The sequence below is a fragment of the Brachyhypopomus gauderio genome, chromosome 5, assembly GCF_052324685.1.
Source record: "Brachyhypopomus gauderio isolate BG-103 chromosome 5, BGAUD_0.2, whole genome shotgun sequence".
NCBI classification, from domain to species: Eukaryota; Metazoa; Chordata; class Actinopteri; order Gymnotiformes; family Hypopomidae; genus Brachyhypopomus; species Brachyhypopomus gauderio.
The window spans coordinates 18,350,323-18,375,823 of NC_135215.1; the positions used below are offsets into that span (position 1 = coordinate 18,350,323).

A 25,501-nucleotide genomic window follows, 5' to 3' on the forward strand; every position below is an offset into this window, starting at 1 on the left:
TTACTGCCCCTCACTGCTGCTCTTTTGTAATTTATGTACTATCACAACATCTCTACTGCACTGTAATTTCTGTACTATTGTAACATCACTGCCCCATTGTCATTATTGTACTATTGTGACACAGCTGCATTGTCATTTCTGCACTATTGTGACATCACTGCCGCATTGTAATTTCTGTACTATAGTAACATCACTGCTCCATTGTCAATTTTGTCCTATTGTGACATCACTGCTTTATTGTCATTTCTGTACAATTGTGACATCACTGTCCTATTGCCATTATTGTACTATTGAGACATCACTGCTGCATTGTAATTTCTGTTTTATTGTAACATCACTGCTCCATTGTCATTTTTGTACTATTGTGACATCACTGCTTCATTGTCATTTCTGTACAAATGTGACATCACTGCTTCATTGTCTTTTCTGTATTTTTGTGACCACTGCTGAATTGTCATTTCTGTACAATTGTAACTTTGCTGCTGCATTGCCATTTCTGTACTATTGTGACCTCACTGCTTCATTGTCATTTCTGTTCTATTGTAGCATCAGTGCTCCATTGTCAATTTTGTACAATTGTGACATCACTGCTTTATTGTCATTTCTGTACAATTGTGACATCACTGTCCCATTGCCATTATTGTACTATTGAGACATCACTGCTGCATTGTAATTTCTGTTTTATTGTAACATCACTGCTCCATTGTCATTTCTGTACAATTGTAACTTTGCTGCTGCATTGTCATTTCTGTACTATTGTGACATCACTGCTGCACCTTTAGTTACATGCATCACCCTGAAGTGATGTTACAGGCGTCTCATCTCTTAGAATGAACACGAGCCTGTCCCAATAGCATCATGGAGCTTCATTTAGGCTCCTTCACTACGATGAAGCAGACCACATCTGTCCCTAAACAGTCACCCATATCCTGTGAATGGCTTCTCTCCTGTGCCATATAAACTGCCCCTCCCAAACTCATCTCGCAGGCAATGTTCCTGCATGCTGCTTTTAGGGGGTCGATTGCAAACATTGCCGAGGGTGCAATTCAGTCAGGGACAGAAAGGGGGCAGTAATTCACACCTTTCTCATTCCCTACTCCTCTCTTGGCAGGGTCAGTATAGCTGTCCAGGTTTTTCTTTATCTCCTTTTAATTACTGACTCTTACACAAGGGCTTAAAGCTGTTGCACTGTGTGTGCACGTGCATGTGTGTGTGTGCATGCACACTGCTGTTAAGGGCTTCATCAATGTGAACCAGTGAGACAAATCAAGAAACACAGAGTGTTTTAGTGTTAGTGCTTTGTTGATCCACAGAGCCAACAATATAATGGAAAACCCAGACAATATATGACTATATCTATAACTAGACAGCCGTTGTCAAAGACTCTCCTGCCCATGTTAAACAATGTATTACAATCAGTTGGACCAACTATCACTCTGAACAGTTGACAACAGGCGGTGTGGGTTGAAGACTCTCTCTGGCTTTCTCAAAACAAAAACCAATCCAGCCGCAGAAATCAAAAAAGATCAGTGACTCATCGCGCCATATCAGTTTTTTCCTCAGCTTTGAAGTAGACAATTTTGTGCTAATTACTGAACATACATGTCTTAATGTGAGTTTGGGCAAAGAGCTGTTTCCAAAAGGAAGTGCTCCACCACGCTTCACAGAGCATCAGTAGTGGAGACTGTGCTGAGTTCCCTGCTGGTTTCTCCTGTGTGCAGAGGTCCAGCTTCTCTGCGTCAATCACCGCTACCCCCGACACACTGTTTCTGAAATACAATATCCCATGACACAAGAAGCACTTCCTCAACCTGTCCTTGCTGTCACAGAGGTCAAAGTGACCATAGCCTACATAAACAGCAGCCTCAGTAAGATGCCTGCAGATGCTCTGTACATGTGTTTTATGGCAGGAATTGCTCCAGCTATGAAAAATGACAGGCGGCCTTTAGCCTGTGCAGGTCAAGTTGCCACCTGGTGTTCTGTGAGGATGGGCCACACCATTCTGCCCCGACGTGGGCTAGTGACTCTGAGCACATGCCCACTCAAGTTCACTTTCTGCCCTTCTTCTTTGGCACAAGGGATTCACATCATTGTTATCTTGTAGTGATCATGACCTTGTCACATGTGCATGAAAAGGTCTAAAGTATGAGTAGCTCTTAAATAAAACCTGGTGTGTGTATATATAAATATATATATTCATTTATGTAAGTAAAAAAAAAGAAATAACAATGATGGTGATGCTGGCAGATGATGATGATGATGATGATGGTGATGGTGATGATGACGTGCACATCAGCAACCCAGGCCAGTTTCTGTAGATTTAAGATGACTCAGTCTTCACCGTGCACCCACCACTGAGGAGTTCTGAATAACTACCAGTAGGTCTTTTCCTTAGGACATGAGAAACATGATTTCAGGTTGAAATAGGGAAGCAGCTGATAACTACAGCCTACGTATCAATCACACTGAGACGGATAGTCAGGGAAACAGGACAAGAGGTGCTGGGGAAAACAAAACCAGCCAAGGAGCAAAAACTGAAGTGTGTGTGTGTGTGACTCATATTTCCTATCCTGAATTGGTATATTCCTTTTCTCCTTTATGAGTCAGCATGGCTTCTACTGACATATGGAGTGCCTATCTCTGCCTCTTTGTCTCAATCTGTCTATATATTTAGCTTTTGTTTAGTTTAAGAGTGGAAGTTAAAAGTCACTTGAACTTTTGAAGTCAGATTTAAGGACACGTCTGAAGTCTCATTACATGATATATAAATACAGACCTGTGTATGCAGACCAAAGTGTTACAATGAGCTGTAGAGACTTGTTCAGTATACCTTGCTCTAGGATCAGGGCTTTGTAATTTATTCATTTTTAAAAGTTAATAGGGAGTGTGTGTGTGTGTGTGTGTGTGTGTGTGTGTGTGTGTGTGTGTGTGTGTGTGTGAGAGAGAGAGAGAGAGAGAGAGAGAGAGAGAGAGAAGTGTCATGCTGCTGTTGGATCTCCTTATTACTGGTTAATGTTGCACTGTAATTTATGTAATATTTCAATTTTAGTGTAGACTGTATTTGATAGGATGTGTGTTCTTTTAGAAAAAGCATTATAAGACAAGACACACGGGAAAGACATGACAGTGGGTGGAGCTGTGAAGAAGGGGGGCGAGAGAGAGTTAAACAGAGAGAGAGAGAGGGAGAAAGACAGAGAGAGAGAGACAGCACTACTGGAATTATGTAAAAGAGAGGTGCGTGGGAGAGGGAGAGAGACATGGGGAGATGGGGAGAGGGAGAGAGAAGGAGGAGGTGCTGAGTGGGGAGGAGAAGGTTGTGTATTTATAGCTCCTGAAAATATATAAAAAGAAAAAGGTTAGTGCCAGTCCTGGGGGAAATGTAGGACAACAAACATGAAGGGGGAGTGGCATTTGGGTGGGGGGACGGGGGACGAAGCTGAAAAAGGCTTTGTAGGTGTTTGTGTATGTATGTGTGTGTGTGTGTGTGTGTGTGTGTGTGTGTGTGTGTGTGTGTGTGTGTGTGTGTGTGTGTGTGTGTGTGTGTGTGTTTGTAGCCTATTTTTGGATCTTTTCAGCTCCAGAACTTACTGCTGCTCATTTGCCCTTTGCCTGTTTCCCCCTAAGCCAAACAATTAGCCTGCCTCTCTCTCTCTCTTTCTCTCTCTCTCTCTCTGTAGAGCACGCTCGTGCTCGTAGAAAGAGCTTTGCCACAGTGAGGCAGAGAAGCATGGAAACCCCTCCCACTGCTCCTCCACAGCCATTCCGTCAGTCCGTGAGTACCACAAGCTCCGCCTTTCATGTACCATTGGCTCCACCTCTCTCACCCTGCGATCGTTGCCTACTTCTGATTCTGGTTGCGCTCAACATTTACATGATTGCATTGATTATCTGATTGCATATGATTGCAATTAATGATTCTATTACATATGGCCCAGCACTACAGATATAAATCATAATTAAGATAATTTGATAAATAATTTGCATGGTAAAAGTGTTTTTGGACTATTTTTGTCCACATTATTTTGTGATTCTGAGCACAGTAAGGTCAGCACTACAGAGATTTTATGCACAACAGCTTGTAAATCATTTTGTACATGAGATTGACACAACAGTGCAGAATCTCCAAGGACTTCCCAGACTGAAGATTTCCAGCTATTCACACGTACCTAGCCGATTGTCAGCTGTCACCTGTTCAAAAAGTCTGAGTGGGGGAACACTACCACTACAGTGTGCAGTGCCATCATATTTCTAATTCCTATTTTTGCACCTGCGTTTTGTGAAGGGGAAGGTAGTGGAAAGTTTTATCTTTAGGATTTGAGTGTAGGAATGTGGAAGTGACAGAGCCCGTTTGAGGCGATGTGGATCTGCTAAACTGCATCTGCCCTCCATCTGTCTCTGCTAAAAAATGGCTTTTAATGAGGTCATAGCTGAACCCGCCCACTGAGTTTGCCTGGAGTTGTTCGAAAGAGTTCTGTTTAGCTCTGTTTAGTGCTTTAGATGCGATAATTATAGCCAGTGCCGACACGATGTTGGACTGAGGCTGCAGCCTACGGGAGAGCAGGTGCTGTTAAACACGCATGACCAAACCGCACCGCTTCCAGAGTGGGAGAGACAGCCGGAGAGAAAGATGGAGGAAGACAAAGAGAGACAGAAAAAGACAGCAGAAAGAGAGAGAGATGGACAGACGAGTGAGTAAGATGGGGAGAGAGAGAAAGATGGACAGAGGTAGTTGAAAAGAAGGAAAGAAAGAGAGCAAGAGCGAGAGCGTAGGCAGTATCTGAGTATGAGTCACCAGGCCAGAAACAGCTCGTGAACTGATTCAGTTACTGCGCCATCTTGTGGTAGAATGTACTTTTCCACTTACTGGAAAGGCTAAAACAGGAACGATCTGAACCTCATTACCAACAGCCCTTAGAGTAGATGATTCTTTACTCTGAAAGGAAAATGCATTGTTACTCATAAATACAAAGTTTAATTCAATCAATAAATCAATCAATCAATAAATCAATCACCAAATTATCATGTAGTATCATTAAGTTGACCAGAGGTGTGTGCTGCTTCTAACTTTCTCATGCACTATATCAGCTGTAATTTCCTCATTAAGGATGCGCCTCCCTCCTACAGGGCATTTGGCCCCAGCACAACACCCTTTTTGCATCATTTTACTGAAATGGTTTGCTTGTGTTCCACTTTGCTCTCCTCTGGGGGCTGGCAGTGTTTGTAGGAAAGTCTCCATGTCTTGTCAGGAGTAATGAGTCTTTCTGTGCTGTTTCCTTCCTTTCCTTTGTGGTGGGTTTTGTAATATGGGGCGGTTGAAGCCCCGGAGACCGAAAGACTTAGCTTAGCTCAGCCTTTCTGCTCCAGCTTGCAATTACTGTAGCGAACCATTTTATGCAGTATGACCAAACCAAGCATGCCGTGTCTTTCTCTCTCTCACATGTCTGTCCATTTGATCAGAGTTTTCTTAGCCGCCGTCTGAAAAGCTCAATTAAGCGAGCAAAGAGCCAGCCCAAACTTGATCGTACTGGAAGCTTCCGCCACATGATTCTCCCACGATTCCGCAGTGCTGACCAGGAGAGGTACGAGAAGCACACAAACACACACACACACACACACACACACACACACACACACACACACACACACACACACACACACACACACACACACACACACACACACACACAGAAAGCAGTAACCTTCCATTACTACCTTTCATGGCTAAAAATAATAATAAAATAATAATAACAACAACAACAATAATAATAATAATAATAATAATAAACCCTTAATGTCCAGGCATCTGCCCAACAGCCTCATGTGAGGGAGTCTGCTGCCATGACTTAAACAGTAGTAAACACTGGCTACGCACTAATGCAGACCTGCCAATGTTTACCTGACCTCTGGGTCACAGAGCCACTTGAGTGAAGTCCAAGGCTCCCTTCAGCTTTTTGGCCCAGATATCCGCTTCTTCAGGCGGTCCATAAAAAGCCCTGAAAGATCCATCACCAGCACCACAACCCCACGCAACACCACTCCAAAGTGCTCTGGGTTCTCATCCATCCTCTCGCTCTGTCTTTCTTTAACCTTTTACATTCTCATAACTTTCTCATATCTTCCTCCATTTTTCTCGTTCACCCCCCTCTCATCTGCAGAACGCGTCTGATGCAGAGCTTCAAGGAGTCTCACTCCCATGAGTCTCTGCTGTCCCCGAGCAGTGCGGCCGAGGCGCTGGACCTCACTCTGGATGAGGACGCTATCATCAAACCCGTCCACTCCAGCATACTCGGCCAGGAGTACTGCTTTGAGGTGGGTGGCCAGACCAAAATCCAAACGAATGCTATTTCCAGATCATAAGCCAACAGACAAAAAGGATCTTGTTTGTGATACTTTAATCAAACTGGATTATATTTAGGCCATCTGATATTCTGGGAATGCTGGGATACTGGGAATGATGAAGTATTCTTGGTCTTGGTCTGGTCTTAGTCTGTGGCCAAGAAGATATTGACCAGGTTCACAGCTAACCATGTGCACATGACCTTTGTCCTGTATCTCTGAGTGACATTTGTCCTGTGTTTGTGTGTGTATGTATTTGTGTGTGCATGCGACCTTCAGGTGACAACTGCATCAGGCACGAAGTGTTTCGCCTGCCGTTCGGCTGCCGAGAGGGACAAGTGGATTGAGAACCTGCAGCGAGCAGTTAAACCCAACAAGGTGGGAAGTGCCATGGTTACGGCCTAGAGCAGCATCACCAATCAGAACACATGCTAATGGCCTAGAGCAGCATCACCAATCAGAATACATGCTTATGGCCTAGAGCAGCATCACCAATCAGAACACATGCTAATGGCCTAGAGCAGCATCACCAATCAGAATACATGCTTATGGCCTAGAGCAGCATCACCAATCAGAACACATGCTAATGGCCTAGAGCAGCATCACCAATCAGAATACATGCTTATGGCCTAGAGCAGCATCACCAATCAGAACACATGCTAACGGGCTAGGGCAGCATCACCAATCAGAGCAGCATCACCAATCAGAACACATGCTAACGGCCTAGTGCAGCACCGCCTGTCAGAACCTGTCAGAACACATGCTGATGGCCTAGAGCAGCGTCACCTAGCAGAACGCACGCTGACAGCCTAGATCAGCATTGCCTGTCAAAACACAAGGAACCATATGGTAATTCATTGAAATATGTCATGACTGTCTGTGATATACTGACTAGTTATACTGAAAAGTGATTAAGGTTTGACTTGGAAACTTTATTCCACTTGTTTTGGGAGAATGCAGTTCTCTCCGTGTCTGTCATATTGGGGGGTCTACAAAATGTTGTTACATGTTTACAATGTTTACAGTGTTACATTGTAAAACAATGTTACATGTTTACAGTGTTTTACCTGACACTGGAACCCTTCACTGTGTGCCCTTCCAGAATAACAGGGATTTCAGATAAATGTCAAACTGTGATCCCGACAAATTATCCCAGTGTACAGTAACTTCACAGAGTCACACTGAGCTCCTTATCTCTTTCCCGTCTATTACTATGGATTTCTGAATTAATGCTGTCCAGTGGAAGATGTGTTTTTCTGACTTTGGCTCTGCTCAAGATTTCTTTATACTGCCAAAACATCTTCCTGCTGTTGAGGGGCTAGAGGTCTGGGCCTGTGTTCCTGTAAGGTTGCTTTGAAACAGTGCATGCTGTTGAAAGCTCCATAATAAAATCCAATTAAAGTGTAATCGAATTTAATTGAATGAATTCCAGCAAAGCCCAGGAAACCAAAAGAGATTTTCCACATGAAATGTCTGAAAGTATCCATCAGTCAATAAAACCTCTGCTCAGCCTTCAAAATGCATTTTGCCCAATGGACAAATGGCCTGTAATATTCCTTGTGTTTTCATAATAAGTGGTATTATTATAAGTATATTATAAGTGAGTACAAAGTAAAGTGTAAATGTAAAGTGTAAATGTAAAGTGTAATATCGCTTTCAGATGTCGTTTAAATTTACGGAGTTGAGTTATGTAGGTTAGTCCGCTACTTATGAGACATGTTAGCTACTTTAGATGATCTAGTTCACTATTTAACGTTTGAAAAATGCACAATTGTTTCATAGGGGGTTTTTCCTTGCTCATTGGGGATCTGGACCCATACAATTGTAAAGCTGCTTTGTGACAACATGTGTTGTAAAAAGCACTATATAAATAAATTTGACTATTATGTTTTCATAATAAGTGGTATTATGAGGAGTTTCAAACAACACAGATGGATTTGGAACTGCTGAGTGGTCAGTGTTCCTGAAACATCATCTGCTGGCTTCCATGAAGCAAGAAGCAAACTATAAGAGTAAGAACAACTGTGATCTCTCGTGTACAACACCACAATTCTCAGTGGGTGTCATGTCTGGCTCCGCCCCTTTCTTGTACCTCGTTGTTTTTACGTTGTCACGCCCCCTCCCTGTCCAGCTGTACCGTGTTAGACAATCATAGTGTTCAATGAGTATGTGTGGGTATATATACAACCTATGTCACTACTTACCTTCGGGCATCATTATCGGTATTTCAGCTCCTGGTCATTCTTTGGTTGTTGTGTTTCTTCTACCTTCGAGTTTACTTACGGTTTATGGTGTTTTGGGTTTTCGGTATGTTGGGTCTCAGTGTTGTGTAACGTGGTTTACGTCATGGGTTTGTTTGAGTGCGTGTTGCTTGTTAATGTAGTTCTGCAACGTGGTCGATGTTTAGGGTTTGTTTGAGTGCGTGTATCTAGTTCATGTAGTTTGTCTCCATAGTTTATGTTACAGGTTTGTTGGAGTGCGTGTTGCTTGTTCATGTAGTTCGATAACGTGGTTTATGTTACAGGTTTGTCTAGAGTGCGTGAATCTAGTTCATGTAGTTTGTCTCCATAGTTTATGTTACAGGTTTGTTGGAGTGCGTGTTGCTTGTTCATGTAGTTCGATAACGTGGTTTGTGTTACAGGTTTGTCTAGAGTGCGTGTATCTTGTTCATGTACGATCCCTTGTGCTGTTAGTAAGTTCTCTTCGTTCTGTTTGTATTTAGTTTTCGTGTTCGTGTATGGTTGTTTCTTGCTTCACGTATTCCTGTTCATGTCAGTGTATGCAACTGTTAGTTGTACTCTTGTGTTTAGTCCGGTCTAGCACCTTTGTCGTTTCTGCTGTCTGAATTCAAGTGTGTGTTCTGTTTATCATGCCTCGTCGCTCACGTGCAACTCGCGTGTCCTCAGGCCATGTCAAACATGTAATAAACCCCACTAAGATCGTACGCTCTGCTTCGCATGTGTGTCCGCCCCTCTATGATACTACAGCCCCACCGTTACAGAATGATGCCCCTAGTAAGGACACAGCGAGCGAGTATCACGAGACTGTACTTCCTGAACCATACGTACAAGACGATTCAGTTTAACATGTTTCCTGTGGATCTCCACTACAGGCTACAGAACGGCATACCGTTCGATTTGCCGTCGTCGATTAGCCCACCCCATGTGTATAATGGGGAGGGACCCCTGGAGGGGTTTATTCTGCAAAGCAGTTTGTTTTTTGCCTCTCTACTGTGCCCAGAGCCACCAGGTTTTGTAAAGGTTAGATTTCTGTTACAATTCCTTGAAGGAACAGCTCTACAATGGGCACATATATTAATGACAAAGAGAGCAGAGGAAATGAGAACCTTGGAGGGATTCTTTGGACTGCTCCGGGCTCGGTTTGGTACATACAACGCTAAGCAATGGAAACGCGATTGGTCCAACCCTGAGGAGGTAGCAGCCTTTAGGGCTGGATGGTTCTCCAGCGCTCCGTTGGCCGCCCTGCCTACGCCTGACGCCCTGCCTACGCCTGACGCCCTGCCTACGCCAGCGCCGCCGGTTCCTGCTTCGCCAGCGTCCGCGCCAGAGGTCCACGAGTGTCCTGCGTCCGCGCCAGAGGTCCACGAGTGTCCTGCGTCCGCGCCAGAGGTCCACGAGTGTCCTGCGTCCGCGCCAGAGGTCCACGAGTGTCCTGCGTCCGCGCCAGAGGTCCACGAGTGTCCTGCGTCCGCGCCAGAGGTCCACGAGTGTCCTGCGTCCGCGCCAGAGGTCCACGAGTGTCCTGCGTCCGCGCCAGAGGTCCCGGAGTGGCCTGCCTGCGTGTGTGAGGCCACGGAAAGGTTGGCGAGTGTGCCACAGACCCAGGAGGGGTCTGCACCTGTTCCCTTGCCTTGTAGGTCTGAGCCATCGCCGCCTGTTCCTGCTACCCGGAGGGGTTCGACGCCGATGCTGCCGGTTCCTGCTTCGCCAGTTCTCACGCCCCGGACGGGGTTGACGCCAGCGCCGCCAGTTCCCGCTGCCCGTCGGCGGACCCCGCCTGTTCCCGCTGCCCGTCGGCGGACCCCGCCTGTTCCCGCTGCCCGCCGGCGGACCCCGCCTGTTCCCGCTGCCCGCCGGCGGACCCCGCCTGTTCCCGCTGCCCGCCGGCGGACCCCGCCTGTTCCCGCTGCCCGCCGGCGGACCCCGCCTGTTCCCGCTGCCCGCCGGCGGACCCCGCCTGTTCCCGCTGCCCGCCGGCGGACCCCGCCTGTTCCCGCTGCCCGCCGGCGGACCCCGCCTGTTCCTGTCCTGGCGACCCAGGAAAGGTCGTCCTCGCCGGCTGCTGTACCGACGGCCCAGGAGAGGTCGTCCTCGCCGGCTGCTGTACCGACGGCCCAGGAGAGGTCGTCCTCGCCGGCTGCTGTACCGACGGCCCAGGAGAGGTCATCCTCGCCGGCTGCTGTACCGACGACCCAGGAGAGGTCGTCCTCGCCGGCTGCTGTCCCGACGACCCAGGAGAGGTCGTCCACGCCGGCGCCTGTTCCCGCGACCCAGGAGAGGTCGTCCACGCCGGCGCCTGTTCCCGCGACCCAGGAGAGGTCGTCCACGCCGGCGCCTGTTCCCGCGACCCAGGAGGGGTCGTCCACGCCGGCGCCTGTTCCCGCGACCCAGGAGGGGTCGTCCACGCCGGCGCCTGTTCCCGCGACCCAGGAGGGGTCGTCCACGCCGGCGCCTGTTCCCGCGACCCAGGAGGGGTCGTCCACGCCGGCGCCTGTTCCCGCGACCCAGGAGGGGTCGTCCACGCCGGCGCCTGTTCCTGCAACCCGGACGGGGTCACCGCCACCGCTGTTGCCGCAGCCTGTTCGCGCGGCTCAGAGGGGGTCAGCATTGGACTCGGAGGCCCGGAAAGGGTCCGTACCTGCTACTGCGGTCCATGTTGGCTTGGGACTGGTCGAGAGGACCACACGGCCTGTGCTCAAGGGTTACCTGCCCGCTGCAGAAACACTGTTTAGGCCTGCAGAGGCCCACCAGACTACCCGAGAGACTCTGAGTGAGTCTGAGCTCCCTATAGGTTTCGACCCAAGGACTATGCCTCTTTTCTCATCGCCTGTTCCAGGATTTGTATTGGTCCCAGTTAGTGCTGTTATACCAGTGTCTGTGTGTGTTCCTATGCCTGTCCCAGTGGCTGGTGTCATCGTCTCTGTTCCGGTGGTTATGTGTCTTGCTCGTTATGTAACCCATCTTGTTCCTGTGCCCATTCATGTCGTGTGTCATATACTTACCTCAGTGTTTTCTGCCTCTCGTGTTGCCAGTCCTGTTCTCCGGTCTGGTTCTGGTCCTGAGTCACGCACTGGTCCGGTCCCTGCTTCTTCTTGCCCGTCTGTGTTTTCGGTTTCGGTCCCTGGTTCGTCAGCTACTATCCTCCCACATCTGTCATTCGTGTCTGGTCCTACCCCCAAATCTTCTGTGTCTGCATTCTCTTGTTTGGCTGATCCTGTGTCCTAGAGTATGGTTCCCCTCATTGATTGTCCTTGTTCTGCCTGGTTGTGTGGTTGTTTTTGTGTTGCTTCGTTCCTGTTTTGGTTTCTGGTCATTGGTGGGTGGTTTTCTTTTGGCGGGGGTTTTCGGTTTCTTGTGTGCGCACCCTGGTGGAGTGCGCCTTTGTGGGGGGGTTCTGTCATGTCTGGCTCCGCCCCTTTCTTGTACCTCGTTGTTTTTACGTTGTCACGCCCCCTCCCTGTCCAGCTGTACCGTGTTAGACAATCATAGTGTTCAATGAGTATGTGTGGGTATATATACAACCTATGTCACTACTTACCTTCGGGCATCATTATCGGTATTTCAGCTCCTGGTCATTCTTTGGTTGTTGTGTTTCTTCTACCTTCGAGTTTACTTACGGTTTATGGTGTTTTGGGTTTTCGGTATGTTGGGTCTCAGTGTTGTGTAACGTGGTTTACGTCATGGGTTTGTTTGAGTGCGTGTTGCTTGTTAATGTAGTTCTGCAACGTGGTCGATGTTTAGGGTTTGTTTGAGTGCGTGTATCTAGTTCATGTAGTTTGTCTCCATAGTTTATGTTACAGGTTTGTTGGAGTGCGTGTTGCTTGTTCATGTAGTTCGATAACGTGGTTTATGTTACAGGTTTGTCTAGAGTGCGTGTATCTAGTTCATGTAGTTTGTCTCCATAGTTTATGTTACAGGTTTGTTGGAGTGCGTGTTGCTTGTTCATGTAGTTCGATAACGTGGTTTGTGTTACAGGTTTGTCTAGAGTGCGTGTATCTTGTTCATGTACGATCCCTTGTGCTGTTAGTAAGTTCTCTTCGTTCTGTTTGTATTTAGTTTTCGTGTTCGTGTATGGTTGTTTCTTGCTTCACGTATTCCTGTTCATGTCAGTGTATGCAACTGTTAGTTGTACTCTTGTGTTTAGTCCGGTCTAGCACCTTTGTCGTTTCTGCTGTCTGAATTCAAGTGTGTGTTCTGTTTATCATGCCTCGTCGCTCACGTGCAACTCGCGTGTCCTCAGGCCATGTCAAACATGTAATAAACCCCACTAAGATCGTACGCTCTGCTTCGCATGTGTGTCCGCCCCTCTATGATACTACAGCCCCACCGTTACAGTGGGACTAATGTGTTTTAAAATTAATGACTTTTTTATTGAAACACTTGCTTCTCCTTGCTTCAGAAAAAAACAGGTTGAGATGATGGAAGCCTATGGGTCATTCTTTTGCTATATAAAATATCAAATATTATAATGTTATAACAATTACATTAGGACTCTCCCTCATTGGCTGTTAAGATTATGAATGTAGTTGAATAACATTCTCTCTAGTGAGAGAGTGCATTTTGTCATTATGAACCCAGAAAAACTCATGCAAACCCAGACAAAACCCAGACTCACTTTAAAAATAAACAAAAAAACTTGCAGTGAATGTTGAAAGTTGTCTGTAGTTTGGTGTTTCAGACCCATGTTAACATAGATTCAACACATTTTCCCCCTGATCAGTCTACAAACAACATTCCATAAAGACGAAGCAAAAATTTTACTGGAATGTTTTGGAAATGTTTAATTCTCAAATATTCAATTTATTTGTTCTGACACTTGCAGTTGAGCTGTGGTGTGCCCTACTTCTTTGTAATACTTCAAGGAATTGATTGGTTAATTAAATGAACTGATTTGTTAATTAAATTAATTGTTTGGACATAATTACGAATGGCACACACCTGTCTATATAAGGGCTCACAATTTATGATGTATGGATTTATGTCAGATTGAAACCCAAACTGTTGAGATTGAGATAAGGATGAAAGAAATATGACAGGATTGTGTCACTGTACAGATCTAGGGAAGATCCGGGGATTGAAAGTGTACATGAGTTCTAGAGTCTCCGTCAGTCTCAAATAGCAGAAGTTTGGAACCACTGACAGTCCTGCTAGATTTGGCCACCAAGCAAACTGAGTTTGAGTGATTCTGCCAAGAAGTGAGATCCTTCCAGTAGAAAGATGGGCACCAGGCTCGGAGGATCACTCCCAGCAAGACCAACCAGAGTTTATCAGAGTCCTATGTGAAGGTTCTGATGACTTACATAAATGGAAGATTTTTTTTTTTGCTGTTTACTAAGCATTCCAAAGCATTTTTGCTTTGTCACTATAAAGTATTGAGTGTAGATCGACGAGAAAAATGTGTTGAATCCAAGATGGATTCAAATGATGCTAAACGTGCAAGACATTAAAGATTGTGAAGAATCTCCCATATGCACTTGGAGACTTGGATATGTTTTCATACTAAGGTTGCCCTTGTGCACAGATGGATTACCTGTGAGGCTGAAATTTTGATTAGTTTGTCATGAAGGTTTAAAACTTATGTAATAAAATCTTATTGTCTTTTGTCAGCCTTTATCACCATCATGTGTGCATGCAAATGCAGGATGTTGTTAAAATACTGCAGCCATATTGCTGTTGTATTTTTTAGTTTTATATTTTAGTTTGAGTGTTTTTCATTTATTTATTTTGATTATTGCTTTTTACCTTTTTTGTCTCTTTTTATCTTTATTTGTTTCAGTTGTTTAAAGTACTTTGTGAACATCGATCACCAAGTGCTGTATAAAGTTTATTATTATTATTTTTATTTTTTGTCTGTATATAAAATCTCTCAGAATTTGATGACCAACTGGGAGTGCTTATTAGAAAGCTCACTGATTCAAAGGATTATTCACCCAAAATATTACTAACAGTAAACAACACGTGGAAGGGAAGGATGGCATTATCTCTTTCGCATAACTGACTCATCAGAACTGTGAATCATTGCTAGCAATATAACCCCTTTTTTGGGCGAAGATTAAATCAGGGACGATGCTTTTCCATAAACTCTCTGCTGGTTGTGGCTTATATACAGTAGTTTGCGTCGTTGCTCATTATGGGAGAGCTGAACATTTTGTATGTTATAAAACCACTGGTGCTCTGTGAGGTTTTATATTTCTTGATTGTTCTGATACTCTTGCAGGATAACAGTCGCCGGGTGGACAATGTCCTTAAATTGTGGATCATCGAGGCACGGGACCTACCCCCTAAGAAGCGCTATTACTGCGAACTATGTCTGGACGACATGCTGTATGCACGCACCACCAGCAAGCCTCGCACCGACACCGTCTTCTGGGGCGAGCACTTCGAGTTCAACAACCTCCCTGCCATCCGCAGCCTACGACTGCACCTCTACAAGGAAACGGACAAGAAAAGGCGCAAGGTCTGACTGCTAGCCTTGCTGTCCCTTAGGGCTTCATAGTGTCCTAGCAGTTATGATTTATAGTAGGGTTACAGGTGCTAGAAATGTTAGGACTTATCGTCAGGTTCTAGGTGCTAGCAGTGTTGCAGCTTAGCCTTCTTCTGAATGCATTCCATCCATGGTTAGCTTCGCCATTCCATTACTTAGCCAACAGGTTATCATGCCTCAGTTTTATCAAGATAACTTCAGGATAATCAACAGCTTGAGATACAGGTGCTTGACATGCTATTTTCTTCACAGCATCCCACCACTTTTCTCTATTTTAGTATAGGAGATGAGTACAAGCCATCTCATGCAGGCAGCTAGCAATGGTTCGCATCCATAACTGGCTTGTCTGTGTTCTCGACAGGAGAAGAGCACGTATCTGGGTTTGGTCAGCATTCCCATCTCCAGCATCACTGGCCGGCAGTTTGTGGAGCAGTGGTACCCCGTGATCCAGCCCAGCGTGCTGGCCAAGGGTGGAGGTGTGGGCGGTGGCAAGGTTATCAATGCCTCTCTGCGTTTGAAGTCGCGCTACCAGACCATGAGCATCCTGCCCATGGAGGTGTATAAGGAGTTTGCGGAGTACGTGACGAATAACTATCGCACGCTGTGCTCCGTGCTGGAGCCGCTCCTGAGCGTGAAGAGCAAGGAGGAGGTGGCCTGCGCCCTCGTGCACATCCTGCAGAGCACCGGCAAGGCCAAGGTCTGTGATGTCACTTCGTTTTTTTTTCTTATGGATTCTTTCAGGTTTTGGCCATAGACGTTCAGTCATAGTTACAACTATGTCACTATTTGAATAAACATATGTTTAGGGTATGTTTTCTGAAATCAGTTGAAATCAGTTGAAATATCATAGCCAGATTTCTTGAGATAATTTTTTTCTTTTGCAGGATTTTCTCTCAGATATGGCACTGACCGAAGTGGATCGCTTTATCGACCGAGAGCATCTGATCTTCAGGGAGAACACACTGGCCACCAAAGCCATAGAGGAGTACCTCAAACTTGTTGGACACCGATACCTTAAAGACACTATTGGTATGTAGTCAGATGAGTAAATCTCCAGAATTTATTCAACATGATATTCCAATAATATTGATAAAACTTTTGTTTACTGCATGGATATATTTGAATGGGAATGATGCTGGTGATGATGATAAACATGTCCTGTTTGTTGGGGGAATTTATGTGTAATGATAATGATGATGATGAAGGGTTTGTGTATGTTCAGGGGAGTTTATTCGGGCGCTGTACGAGTCAGAGGAGAACTGCGAGGTGGACCCCATGCGTACTCCACCCTCAATGCTTCCAGACCATCAGGCCAACCTACGCATGTGCAGTGAACTTGCACTTTGCAAGATCATCAACTCCCATTGGTCAGTTTCTCCCTCTGCCTCTGCCTCTGCCTCTCTGATATGCTGTTTGTACTTCTGACCTGAAATCGCTTTTAGTCTTAGCAGCCCAAATGTTCCTAATGTCCATCTTACACTACACAATCCTCACATTCTAGCACTAGCACGACATTCCACTCTGACCAACTGTGAATGTGTTGACCAACTGGAAAGCCCTCACACACTAACTGAGCATTTAAATTCAGCTCTATTCAGTTCCGTTCAATTTTGTTTATTTGTTGTTCTGTTTAGAATTTGAGTAATTTTGTGAATTTGCCACAAACTACAGACAAGGTAATACAGGTTTATTTATAAAGCACCTTTTATGCACAATGGCAATTCAAAGACCTTTAGAGGTCTGAGCCCGTGAAAAACCAGAGAGCGACAGTAGCAAAGGATGTCTCTAAAACATCATGACAGAGAAATTATAAGAGGATCAGAAACTCAAAAGAGTATTCCATCCTCCACTGAGCAACACCAACTGTCAAAATTATAATCGTCCATAATTGTCAGATTAAAGCAGTGCAGAGATATGCAGAGAAAAATCCCTTAAACTAAGCCAGTGTTAAAACTCACATGTACGCTCTGCAGTTCCTGAGGCTAATTACATATCATGGTAGTTAGGCATTTCAACAGAATGCGATAGTGGAATTTGGAACATCCAGGCGAGGTATCGGGTAGCAGGAGGATTCGGGAAATACTGCTCAGTGTAGCAGATGGATGCACGTACGCCAACGGCTCAGGAGTAGTCAAGAAGGGCGCTGGAGGAACCACTGTAAAAGGGTAACGTTCCAGGAACCTCTACATCCACAAACTCCTGGATCCACATGTTCCCCAGTGCCTAACTGAACAGGCTTTGTTTAGGTTCTTCACCTGGACTTAGGGATGGAGATAGTGTGAGCCTGGCTCTCTGACAGCAAATCTAACTGCACAGCTGTGGGACTGTTGCTGTGAATTCTGGTACAGGATTTGCACCCTGTGACTGAAGCCGGTGCTGAGGATAATAATTGGCAACGTGTACATTCAAACTGTGGTAACTTAGCAACTAGAATCCATTTAGAGCTTCATAAGAGAGTGGAAGTACTTTATTGTAAATGTAGCTATAAAATAGAGAAATATAATGCATCAGAGATTTCTCCACATCAGGTAAACAACAAATATATGTTTAGGAACTTAGGAATTTGTCATTGAAGGAAGAAGATGCGTTACATGATACACACAAAAGAGCAAGAACAGCGTAGACCAGGAGTCGGCAACCTATGGCACGCGTGCCACTGTTGGCACGCCGAGGCATAATCCCTGGCATGCGACACGCTGGACCAGCATCAGCAAAAAAATAAATATATAAAAAAAATAGAGCATGATCCTCCAATCGAAATCGCTCCTCAACGCTCTGCTCGGCGGAAGCCCCCCCGCCCCCCTGGTCAACAATTTAAACTTGCCCCCCCCAAAAAAACTTTTAACTCGCTAGTGGCACACTCATTGACTGGACATGTTAAAGTTGGCACTCCATGTCTCAAAGGTTGCCGACCCCTGGCGTAGACCATCATACAACGAAGCACGTTAAAGAGAGTAGCGTTTATATGATAACCGAGAAGAAAGGACACCTGTGTACAGGTTAGGGCACGAGGAGTGTGTACAGATCAGGACACGAGGAGCAGGGGGAAGCTGCCAACTCTGCTATTGAGCAACTAAAAAGGTGGCGTGGCATTGTAGGAGAGGAGAGTGCACAAAGAGTGTACACTCACATGACGATGAGATGAAAGGAAGAATGTCATCACATGGCTGTAACAGTACCAAGGAAAAGCACCTATGATGTTAACTAATTAAACAGGAGGAATTTATTACATTAATTTCTGTTGACTGATACATGCAGTTTGTCTTAAACCCAGTAATGTAAGGTAATGCCATTATTATGGATAACTGCACACAGCAGCAGCACATATTAAAGCAGCAGTGATCTGAAGATGGAGGGTACAGTTGCCCCATGAGATTTTCTAGCATGTAGAAGAATATTGCAGCCAGTGGTTTCAAATCAAGATCAGTAAACTCTAAAACGATGCCATATAAATAAGATCAGGTCAGATAAGTGAAGACTTTGAAGGAGACCCTTGACTGTTCTCCATTGTGTTGTCTCTGTAGTGTTATAAGGATTCAAATCCTGGCTTTCATGTATGTGGTTGCTATGTATGTACAACTGAAAGCTACAGCTTTTAGGATGTAGGCGATTAGAGGGAAGGTTTGAGATTTACTGTACCAACTGTCAGGGACTGATTGGGATTGGACACTCATGCATCAAGATTAGGCTCCTTGGTCAATGGATTATATTATCTCCAGTTTTTAGGTTTAAATATTCAAAGCAAGTGTGCTATTAGAAAAGCATGTTTTTTTGCACATTAGACTAACGAGACAAGTGAACACACACACACACCCAGCCACACCCACGGACGTACATATAAAGACATTACAACATTAACACATACCCGAAGGGAGGGGTTCGGGGCTGTAGCGTGACAATTGGGTATAAAAGTAGATGATTTTGAGGAGCCAGTGATCAATGCCAGCCATGCTGAACTTGGAGCCCTGGTCTCCAACTGCATGATTTGAACTTTAGGTCATAAGAAGATGAACAAAGTGGCACAGATTGTATAGAGGAATCTATAAATCAAATCCCAGTTCAGGGTTAAATTCTGATTAATTATACTTCATCTTTCATGTCCTCCACTGACTGTCCTCCTACCCAGTGGCGCAAAAAGGGGGTATGCAGCGTATGCGACGCATAGGGGCGCTGCACTAGAGGGGGAGCCAAATCGATGAGATATCTCACTCCAAGCGGTCTTGAAAAATTGCCAACTCTGAGATAATTATTTGCCGAGTTGGTGAGGGTGGGGGTGGAGTGCGGGGGGCGCCGATAGTATGTTTGCATACACCTCAGAAAGTAAGTAATTGCAACCCTGCTCCTACCCTTTCCCCTTTTACAGTGTCTTTCCACGGGAGCTGAAGGAAGTGTTTGCATCATGGCGCGTGCGGTGTGCTGAGAGGGGTCGTGAGGACATCGCAGACAGGCTCATAAGCTCCTCGCTCTTCCTGCGGTTCCTGTGTCCCGCCATCATGTCTCCATCGCTGTTCAACCTGACGCAGGAGTACCCGTCCGAGCGCACATCCCGCACCCTCACGCTCATCGCCAAGGTGGTGCAGAGCCTGGCCAGCTTCTCCAAGTCAGTCACTAGAGTCCACTGCCATCCAGGCCCGATCCATACTCACTGTCCAGAGCAGATCCATACTCACTGTCCAGAGCAGTCCCATACTCACTGTCCAAAACAGTGCCATACTCACTGTCCAAAACAGTGCCATACTCACTGTCCAAAACAGTCCCATACTCACTGTCCAGAGCAGACCCATACTCATTGTCCAGAACAGTCCCATACTCACTGTCCAGAGCAGTCCCATATTCACTGTCCAGAACAGTCCCATACTCACTGTCCAGAGCAGACCCATACTCATTGTCCAGAACAGTCCCATACTCACTGTCCAGAGCAGACCCATACTCACTGTCCAGAGCAGACCCATACTCATTGTCCAGAACAGTCCCATACTCACTGTCCAGAGCAGTCCCATACTCACTGTCCAGAACAGTCCCATACTCACTGTCCAGAGCAGACCCATACTCATTGTCCAGAACAGTCCCATATTCACTGTCCAGAGCAGACCCATACTCACTGTCCAGAGCAGTCCCATACTCACTGTCCAGAGCAGATCCATACTCACTGTCCAGAGCAGTCTCATACTCACTGTTCAGAGCAGTCCCATACTCACTGTCCAGAGCAATCCCATACTCACTGTCCAGAGCGGACCCATACTCATTGTTCAGAACAGTCCCATACTCACTGTTCAGAGCAGTCCCATACTCACTGTCCAGAACAATCCCATACTCACTGTCCAGAGCAGATCCATACTCACTGTCCAGAACACTCCCATACTCACTGTCCAGAGCAGATCCATATTCACTGTCCAGAGCAGACTCATACTCATTGTCCAGAACAGTCCTATACTCACTGTCCGGAGCAGACCCATACTCACTGTCCAGAGCAGACCCATACTCACTGTCCAGAACAGTCCCATACTCACTGTCCAGAGCAGACCCATACACATTGTCCAGAACAGTCCCATATTCACTGTCCAGAGCAGACCCATACTCACTGTCCAGAGCAGTCCCATACTCACTGTCCAGAGCAGATCCATACTCACTGTCCAGAGCAGTCTCATACTCACTGTTCAGAGCAGTCCCATACTCACTGTCCAGAGCAATCCCATACTCACTGTCCAGAGCAGACCCATACTCATTGTTCAGAACAGTCCCATACTCACTGTTCAGAGCAGTCCCATACTCACTGTCCAGAACAATCCCATACTCACTGTCCAGAGCAGATCCATACTCACTGTCCAGAACAGTCCCATACTCACTGTCCAGAGCAGATCCATATTCACTGTCCAGAGCAGACTCATACTCATTGTCCAGAACAGTCCTATACTCACTGTCCGGAGCAGACCCATACTCACTGTCCAGAGCAGACCCATACTCACTGTCCAGAGCAGATCCATACTCATTGTCCAGAACAGTCCCATACTCACTTTCCAGAGCAGATCTATGCGCACTGTCCAAAACAGTTCCATACTCACTGTCCAGAGCAGATCCATACTCACTGTCCAGAGCAGACCTATAATCATTATCAAGGCCTGTCCAGTACTCATTGTTCAGAACAGTTCCATACTCAATGTCCAGAATAGTCCCTTACTCAATGTCAAAACCTGTGCCATATTTATTGTCCAGATCTGTCCTGTACACATTGTCCAGACACAATCATTACTTTATTATCCATACTCCATGGAAGCCACACTCATTTCCCAGGCCCTAACCACACTTCACCCTACTGCCTCATACTTCACCTTGCTGTCCCGTACTTCACCCTGCTGTCTCATACTTCACCCTGCTGTCCCATCTTCCCAACACACAATCACTCTAGTACACCACCATGAGGAACCTCACATTTACTCATCTGGCCTGACACGTTAGAATGCAGCTCTATCCACCTCTGACCCAAGATTTCACTACCATGCAAGAATTCACTCATTTTCTGCATTTGGGTGCATACTATTCACACGCCACACAGTCATCGGGACCCAACGCATAATTCCACTGTCTGCTACTAACCTTCTCTAGCCCTCTTTACACCCGTGTTGTCCAGAACCTTTCACACTGACTGTGCTGAAGTTTAGGCTTTCAAATGTGTTGTGCTGTCCATCACACTTTCAAAAACACTCTCATTTAGCTTTGCTGTCTAGCACTGAGAACTGTGTGTGTGTGTATGTGTGTTTGTGGTGAAGAGTTTAACTTCTGCTCTCTCACTGTTTGTCTGTGTCAGCATCGCACTCATCATATCTCTCTTTCTCTTCAATCCCTCCTTTTCTCTGTCCCCATCAACCACTCAACCCTCCTGCCCTTTCCCCCTCATCTCTCTGTTCTTTTTACTTTCTTCCTCTATTCTGTCATGTCGGTCTCCTGTCATTCTATCTTCTGTCGCTCCTTTTCTCTCTCCTGCCTTCTTTTTCTATTTTCTCTCTGTACTTCTCCTTCTCTGCCTTTTTCTCTCTCTCGCACTCTTTCTCTCCCACACTCCTCTCTGCTCTGTGTATTCTGTAGGTTTAGCGGTAAGGAGGAACACATGATGTTTATGAACGAGTTTCTGGAGATGGAGTGGGGTTCCATGCAGCAGTTCCTCTACGAGGTCAGTAACGTGGAGTGTGGAGGGAACGCGGGTGCCTTCGAGGGCTACATCGACCTGGGCCGGGAGCTCTCCGTCTTGCACAGCCTTCTCTGGGAGGTTATGGCTCAGCTCAGCAAGGTAACCACACACCCCACTCCACACTGTGTAACGCTTTGACTTTGAGAGTGTACCGAAGGCCCCATCTTACCCACTGCACAACATGCTGAAAAATGAGTCCAAACACGCCAGCTAAGCCTAGGTGCAGCGTACTGTAGATGTTGAGGCAGTAGAAACTAGTGAAGTACACAAGGTTTCCAGTGAAACAGGACGTTTTAGACAGAGGTCCTTCACCAGCTGTGTAAGCAAAGTCCTTCCCTTGTAAAAGTGTTCAGTTTCCTTAAAAGCCATTAGGTTTGTCTGAATTATAAATGACACTGACACAGATTGTTCCAGCCTGCGTGTTTATAGCGTAAAGTGATTTTTTAAAGTCACAATTCATTATTAGTCAGCAAATCTAAAATAAGGGAAAATGCTGCTTGCGTATTCACTCTATTTCTTGCTGGAGCCACCTTTTGCTGGAATAAGAACTTTTGGGTTAATACCTGTTTGGGGTATGTTTCTACCAGTTTTTCACAATGTTTGGAGTGAGTTATTGAGCACAATTTTCAGAGTGCCACAGATGGGTAAAGAGCAGAGCCCAGCCTCAGAGTAAAGCTACTGTCTAGACAGAAGGACCCAGTAGAGGAGGTGGAAGAGGTGGAGGAGATGTGGCATCTCGTAACGACGCCCCCTGGCCAGTCGCAGGGAAAATGTCTGGGCATGCAAACATCATGACTCTAACCAGGGTAAAGCAGAAGGAATGATGATGATGATGATGATGATGATGATGGTGTTCCCATCATGATGTTGAGATCTGGACTTTAATTTTAGAACATTAATGTTTCAACTGCTCCTGTGTTGCTTTGACCTGGTGCTTAGGATCGGTGTCCTGCAGAAATGTGAGGTTTCTCTCAATATGCAGAGCTATATGCAGCTACATGTAGAGCTCTAGATCTCAGTGACTGGTACACCTTCACTCCAGTTTCAGCTACTGGCCTCTGGAGCTCCTTGAGAGTGACCGGCGCTGGTCTCTCTGTGGCGTCCCTCACGTGTCTCCTTCCCTCTGGGATGCAGAGATTGGAGGGACGGCCTTGTCCAGCCAGGACCTGGGGGTGTGATACAGCTTCCATTTCTGCACACCTGGTCCAGCAATGCCCACTGGGGATATCCTGTCAGAGCGATTATTTTGTAGCATTTGTTTTTACAGCTTTCCTTCAGATTCCTTGTCTTACTTGAATGAAGGACAATTCCGTCCAGAAAAGGATCTGATGACTAGTATATTCATACAGAGGTTCTTCTTTAGCTCTGTAAGCAGTCTTCTTCAGATACAGTATATTTAAGCTTTTAAGTTCTTTGTGTGTTTGTGCTTTTATGATAGACAAAAAAGGTGCTGTCCAGGAATCCCCCCCTTGAGACAAATTATTTCAGATTCATAGGCACTATATATAGCCATTTGTGGTCTCACTCTTCAGTTCCAAAAGTTGTTCTCAGAGATGCAGAAATTTTTTTGTATGCATCCTTTCACTACAAGCCAATAGATTGACTAATCAGGGTGTGGACAAGCTGTTTAGTGGATTTATAGGATTGCATTAAGTCCAGACATGTATAAAGTATTAGATACCCATACTTGAGTAATAGTACAAGTACTCTATTGGCGCATTTCCACTAGGGCCTGCTTGGCGCGGTACGGTTCGATACGGATCGATTTGCAACAGAACGGTACGTTCGCGTTGTGTTTCCATTACAATGGTGGACCACCACAATGTGGGTGGAGTCGCTGTTGGCGCGCGGGTTGTAGTGTCGTGACATCATTTGTATGCGACCACAACACCGGTCGATGCCCCTTAACACATACCATTATTGTATCTTATTTATCTTTATCTTCATTATTGTATGTGGTTGCTCTAATTATTGATAATAATTTGGTATTACTCAAACAGGCTGAACACACCCTGCATAAAAAGCATCAGTCATACAATCAAATGAAATCAAACTTTATTATGAAATATAGATATTTAAAGTACAACATATGTAAATAATATAGTTATAGTTAAAAAAGTGCAAAAAGCAAATTACCTAAAAATAACGTATAGCTTTATATGAAATAAATATTTATAGTACTACAAGCAACATTTTGTGTGCTTTTACTGGCGTCTGTCTCGCATGGTGTTCACAAGTTCGCCAAGCACCCCGAGGGAAGCCCGGTTGAAGGAAACATTTTCCGCCAACTCCGCTCGCCTCGTCAGTGGAAGGGGAATCTTGAACGTAAAAAATAACAAATATTAAACACAAGCATTCCCGAGAAAGCAACAACAATATAGCATAACTGCACAAAATGTGTAGCACGTCATTGCTGCTCATGCTTTGTTTATGGCTACAGCTAACTAGCAACTAGCAAGGCTAAGAGCTAGCTATTGTACAGTAGTGACTGTGGTGGTAACATTAACTACAAACACAGCTCTAAATTCCTGCGTTTACAATAGATGTGTTCATATTACGTTCATATTACATCTTTTACGAGCCTAGTAGTAAAACTGTGAAATCACAATACACTCACCATTCTCCGTGGCCTCCAGCACTGACATTGTCGTGTCCAGCACGTTTTCTCTTCCGTTACTGGCTGGCCGGTGACCGTATATGGCATCCATTTGCTGGAACCATTTCCAGTCTTTGTGGTTTGCTCCGCTGCGTCCATTATGGTCCTTCACCGCCCGGTAATCGCTTTTAAGCTTTTTTAGCTTGGACCGACCGGCACTGCTGAACGGACCGCTGGTAGCCATGAGTGGCCATTAGCGCGGAAACCTCGCTAAAAACCTTTACATTTCTAGTGGCCCCGTCCAGTTCGCCCTGGATTTTTTGATCGCTGATTATTAACAGAAAGATTTGTACCTCGGCGTTTGACCAGGGAACAGACTTCGCTCCTTGGGTTTTAAAAATGGCTGAGGAGTCCATAGCATAGCGGAGGAGTCGCTCTCCTGTGACGCAACCTGTGACGACACTCCCTGGCCAATCAGTGTCATGCTGTTCTTCCACGTCACAGAACTGTACCGCTTCGGAACGGTTAGAACCTCGAGCGAGTAGGTACGAAAAAAGTACCCGAAGGGACCGGCAAACTGGGACCTGGTACTAATGGAAACACTCACAAACGAAATGAAATGAAATGTGAAATGAAATGTGCCATATTTTGTCAATTGT

The 25,501-nt window shown here is 45.6% G+C and overlaps 1 protein-coding gene across 8 annotated transcripts in view; it reads left to right on the forward strand.

Annotated features, from left to right (window-relative positions):
• The window catches only part of syngap1a (synaptic Ras GTPase activating protein 1a), an 83,182-nt gene that overhangs the window by 38,670 nt on the left and 19,011 nt on the right, over positions 1–25,501 (forward strand). For 6 of the 8 annotated variants that reach the window (XM_077006191.1, XM_077006192.1, XM_077006193.1 and 3 more), the window contains 10 exons: positions 3,678–3,772; positions 5,458–5,579; positions 6,156–6,309; positions 6,616–6,714; positions 14,794–15,033; positions 15,422–15,757; positions 15,945–16,089; positions 16,283–16,427; positions 19,424–19,660; positions 22,144–22,345. In XM_077006191.1, coding sequence (XP_076862306.1) covers positions 3,678–3,772; positions 5,458–5,579; positions 6,156–6,309; positions 6,616–6,714; positions 14,794–15,033; positions 15,422–15,757; positions 15,945–16,089; positions 16,283–16,427; positions 19,424–19,660; positions 22,144–22,345 — 1,775 coding nt within the window. Of the gene's footprint in view, positions 1–3,677; positions 3,773–5,457; positions 5,580–6,155; positions 6,310–6,615; positions 6,715–10,044; positions 10,157–11,031; positions 12,133–14,793; positions 15,034–15,421; positions 15,758–15,944; positions 16,090–16,282; positions 16,428–19,423; positions 19,661–22,143; positions 22,346–25,501 lie in introns of those variants that run through there. The other 2 variants (XM_077006198.1, XM_077006197.1) reach the window with 2 other exon arrangements.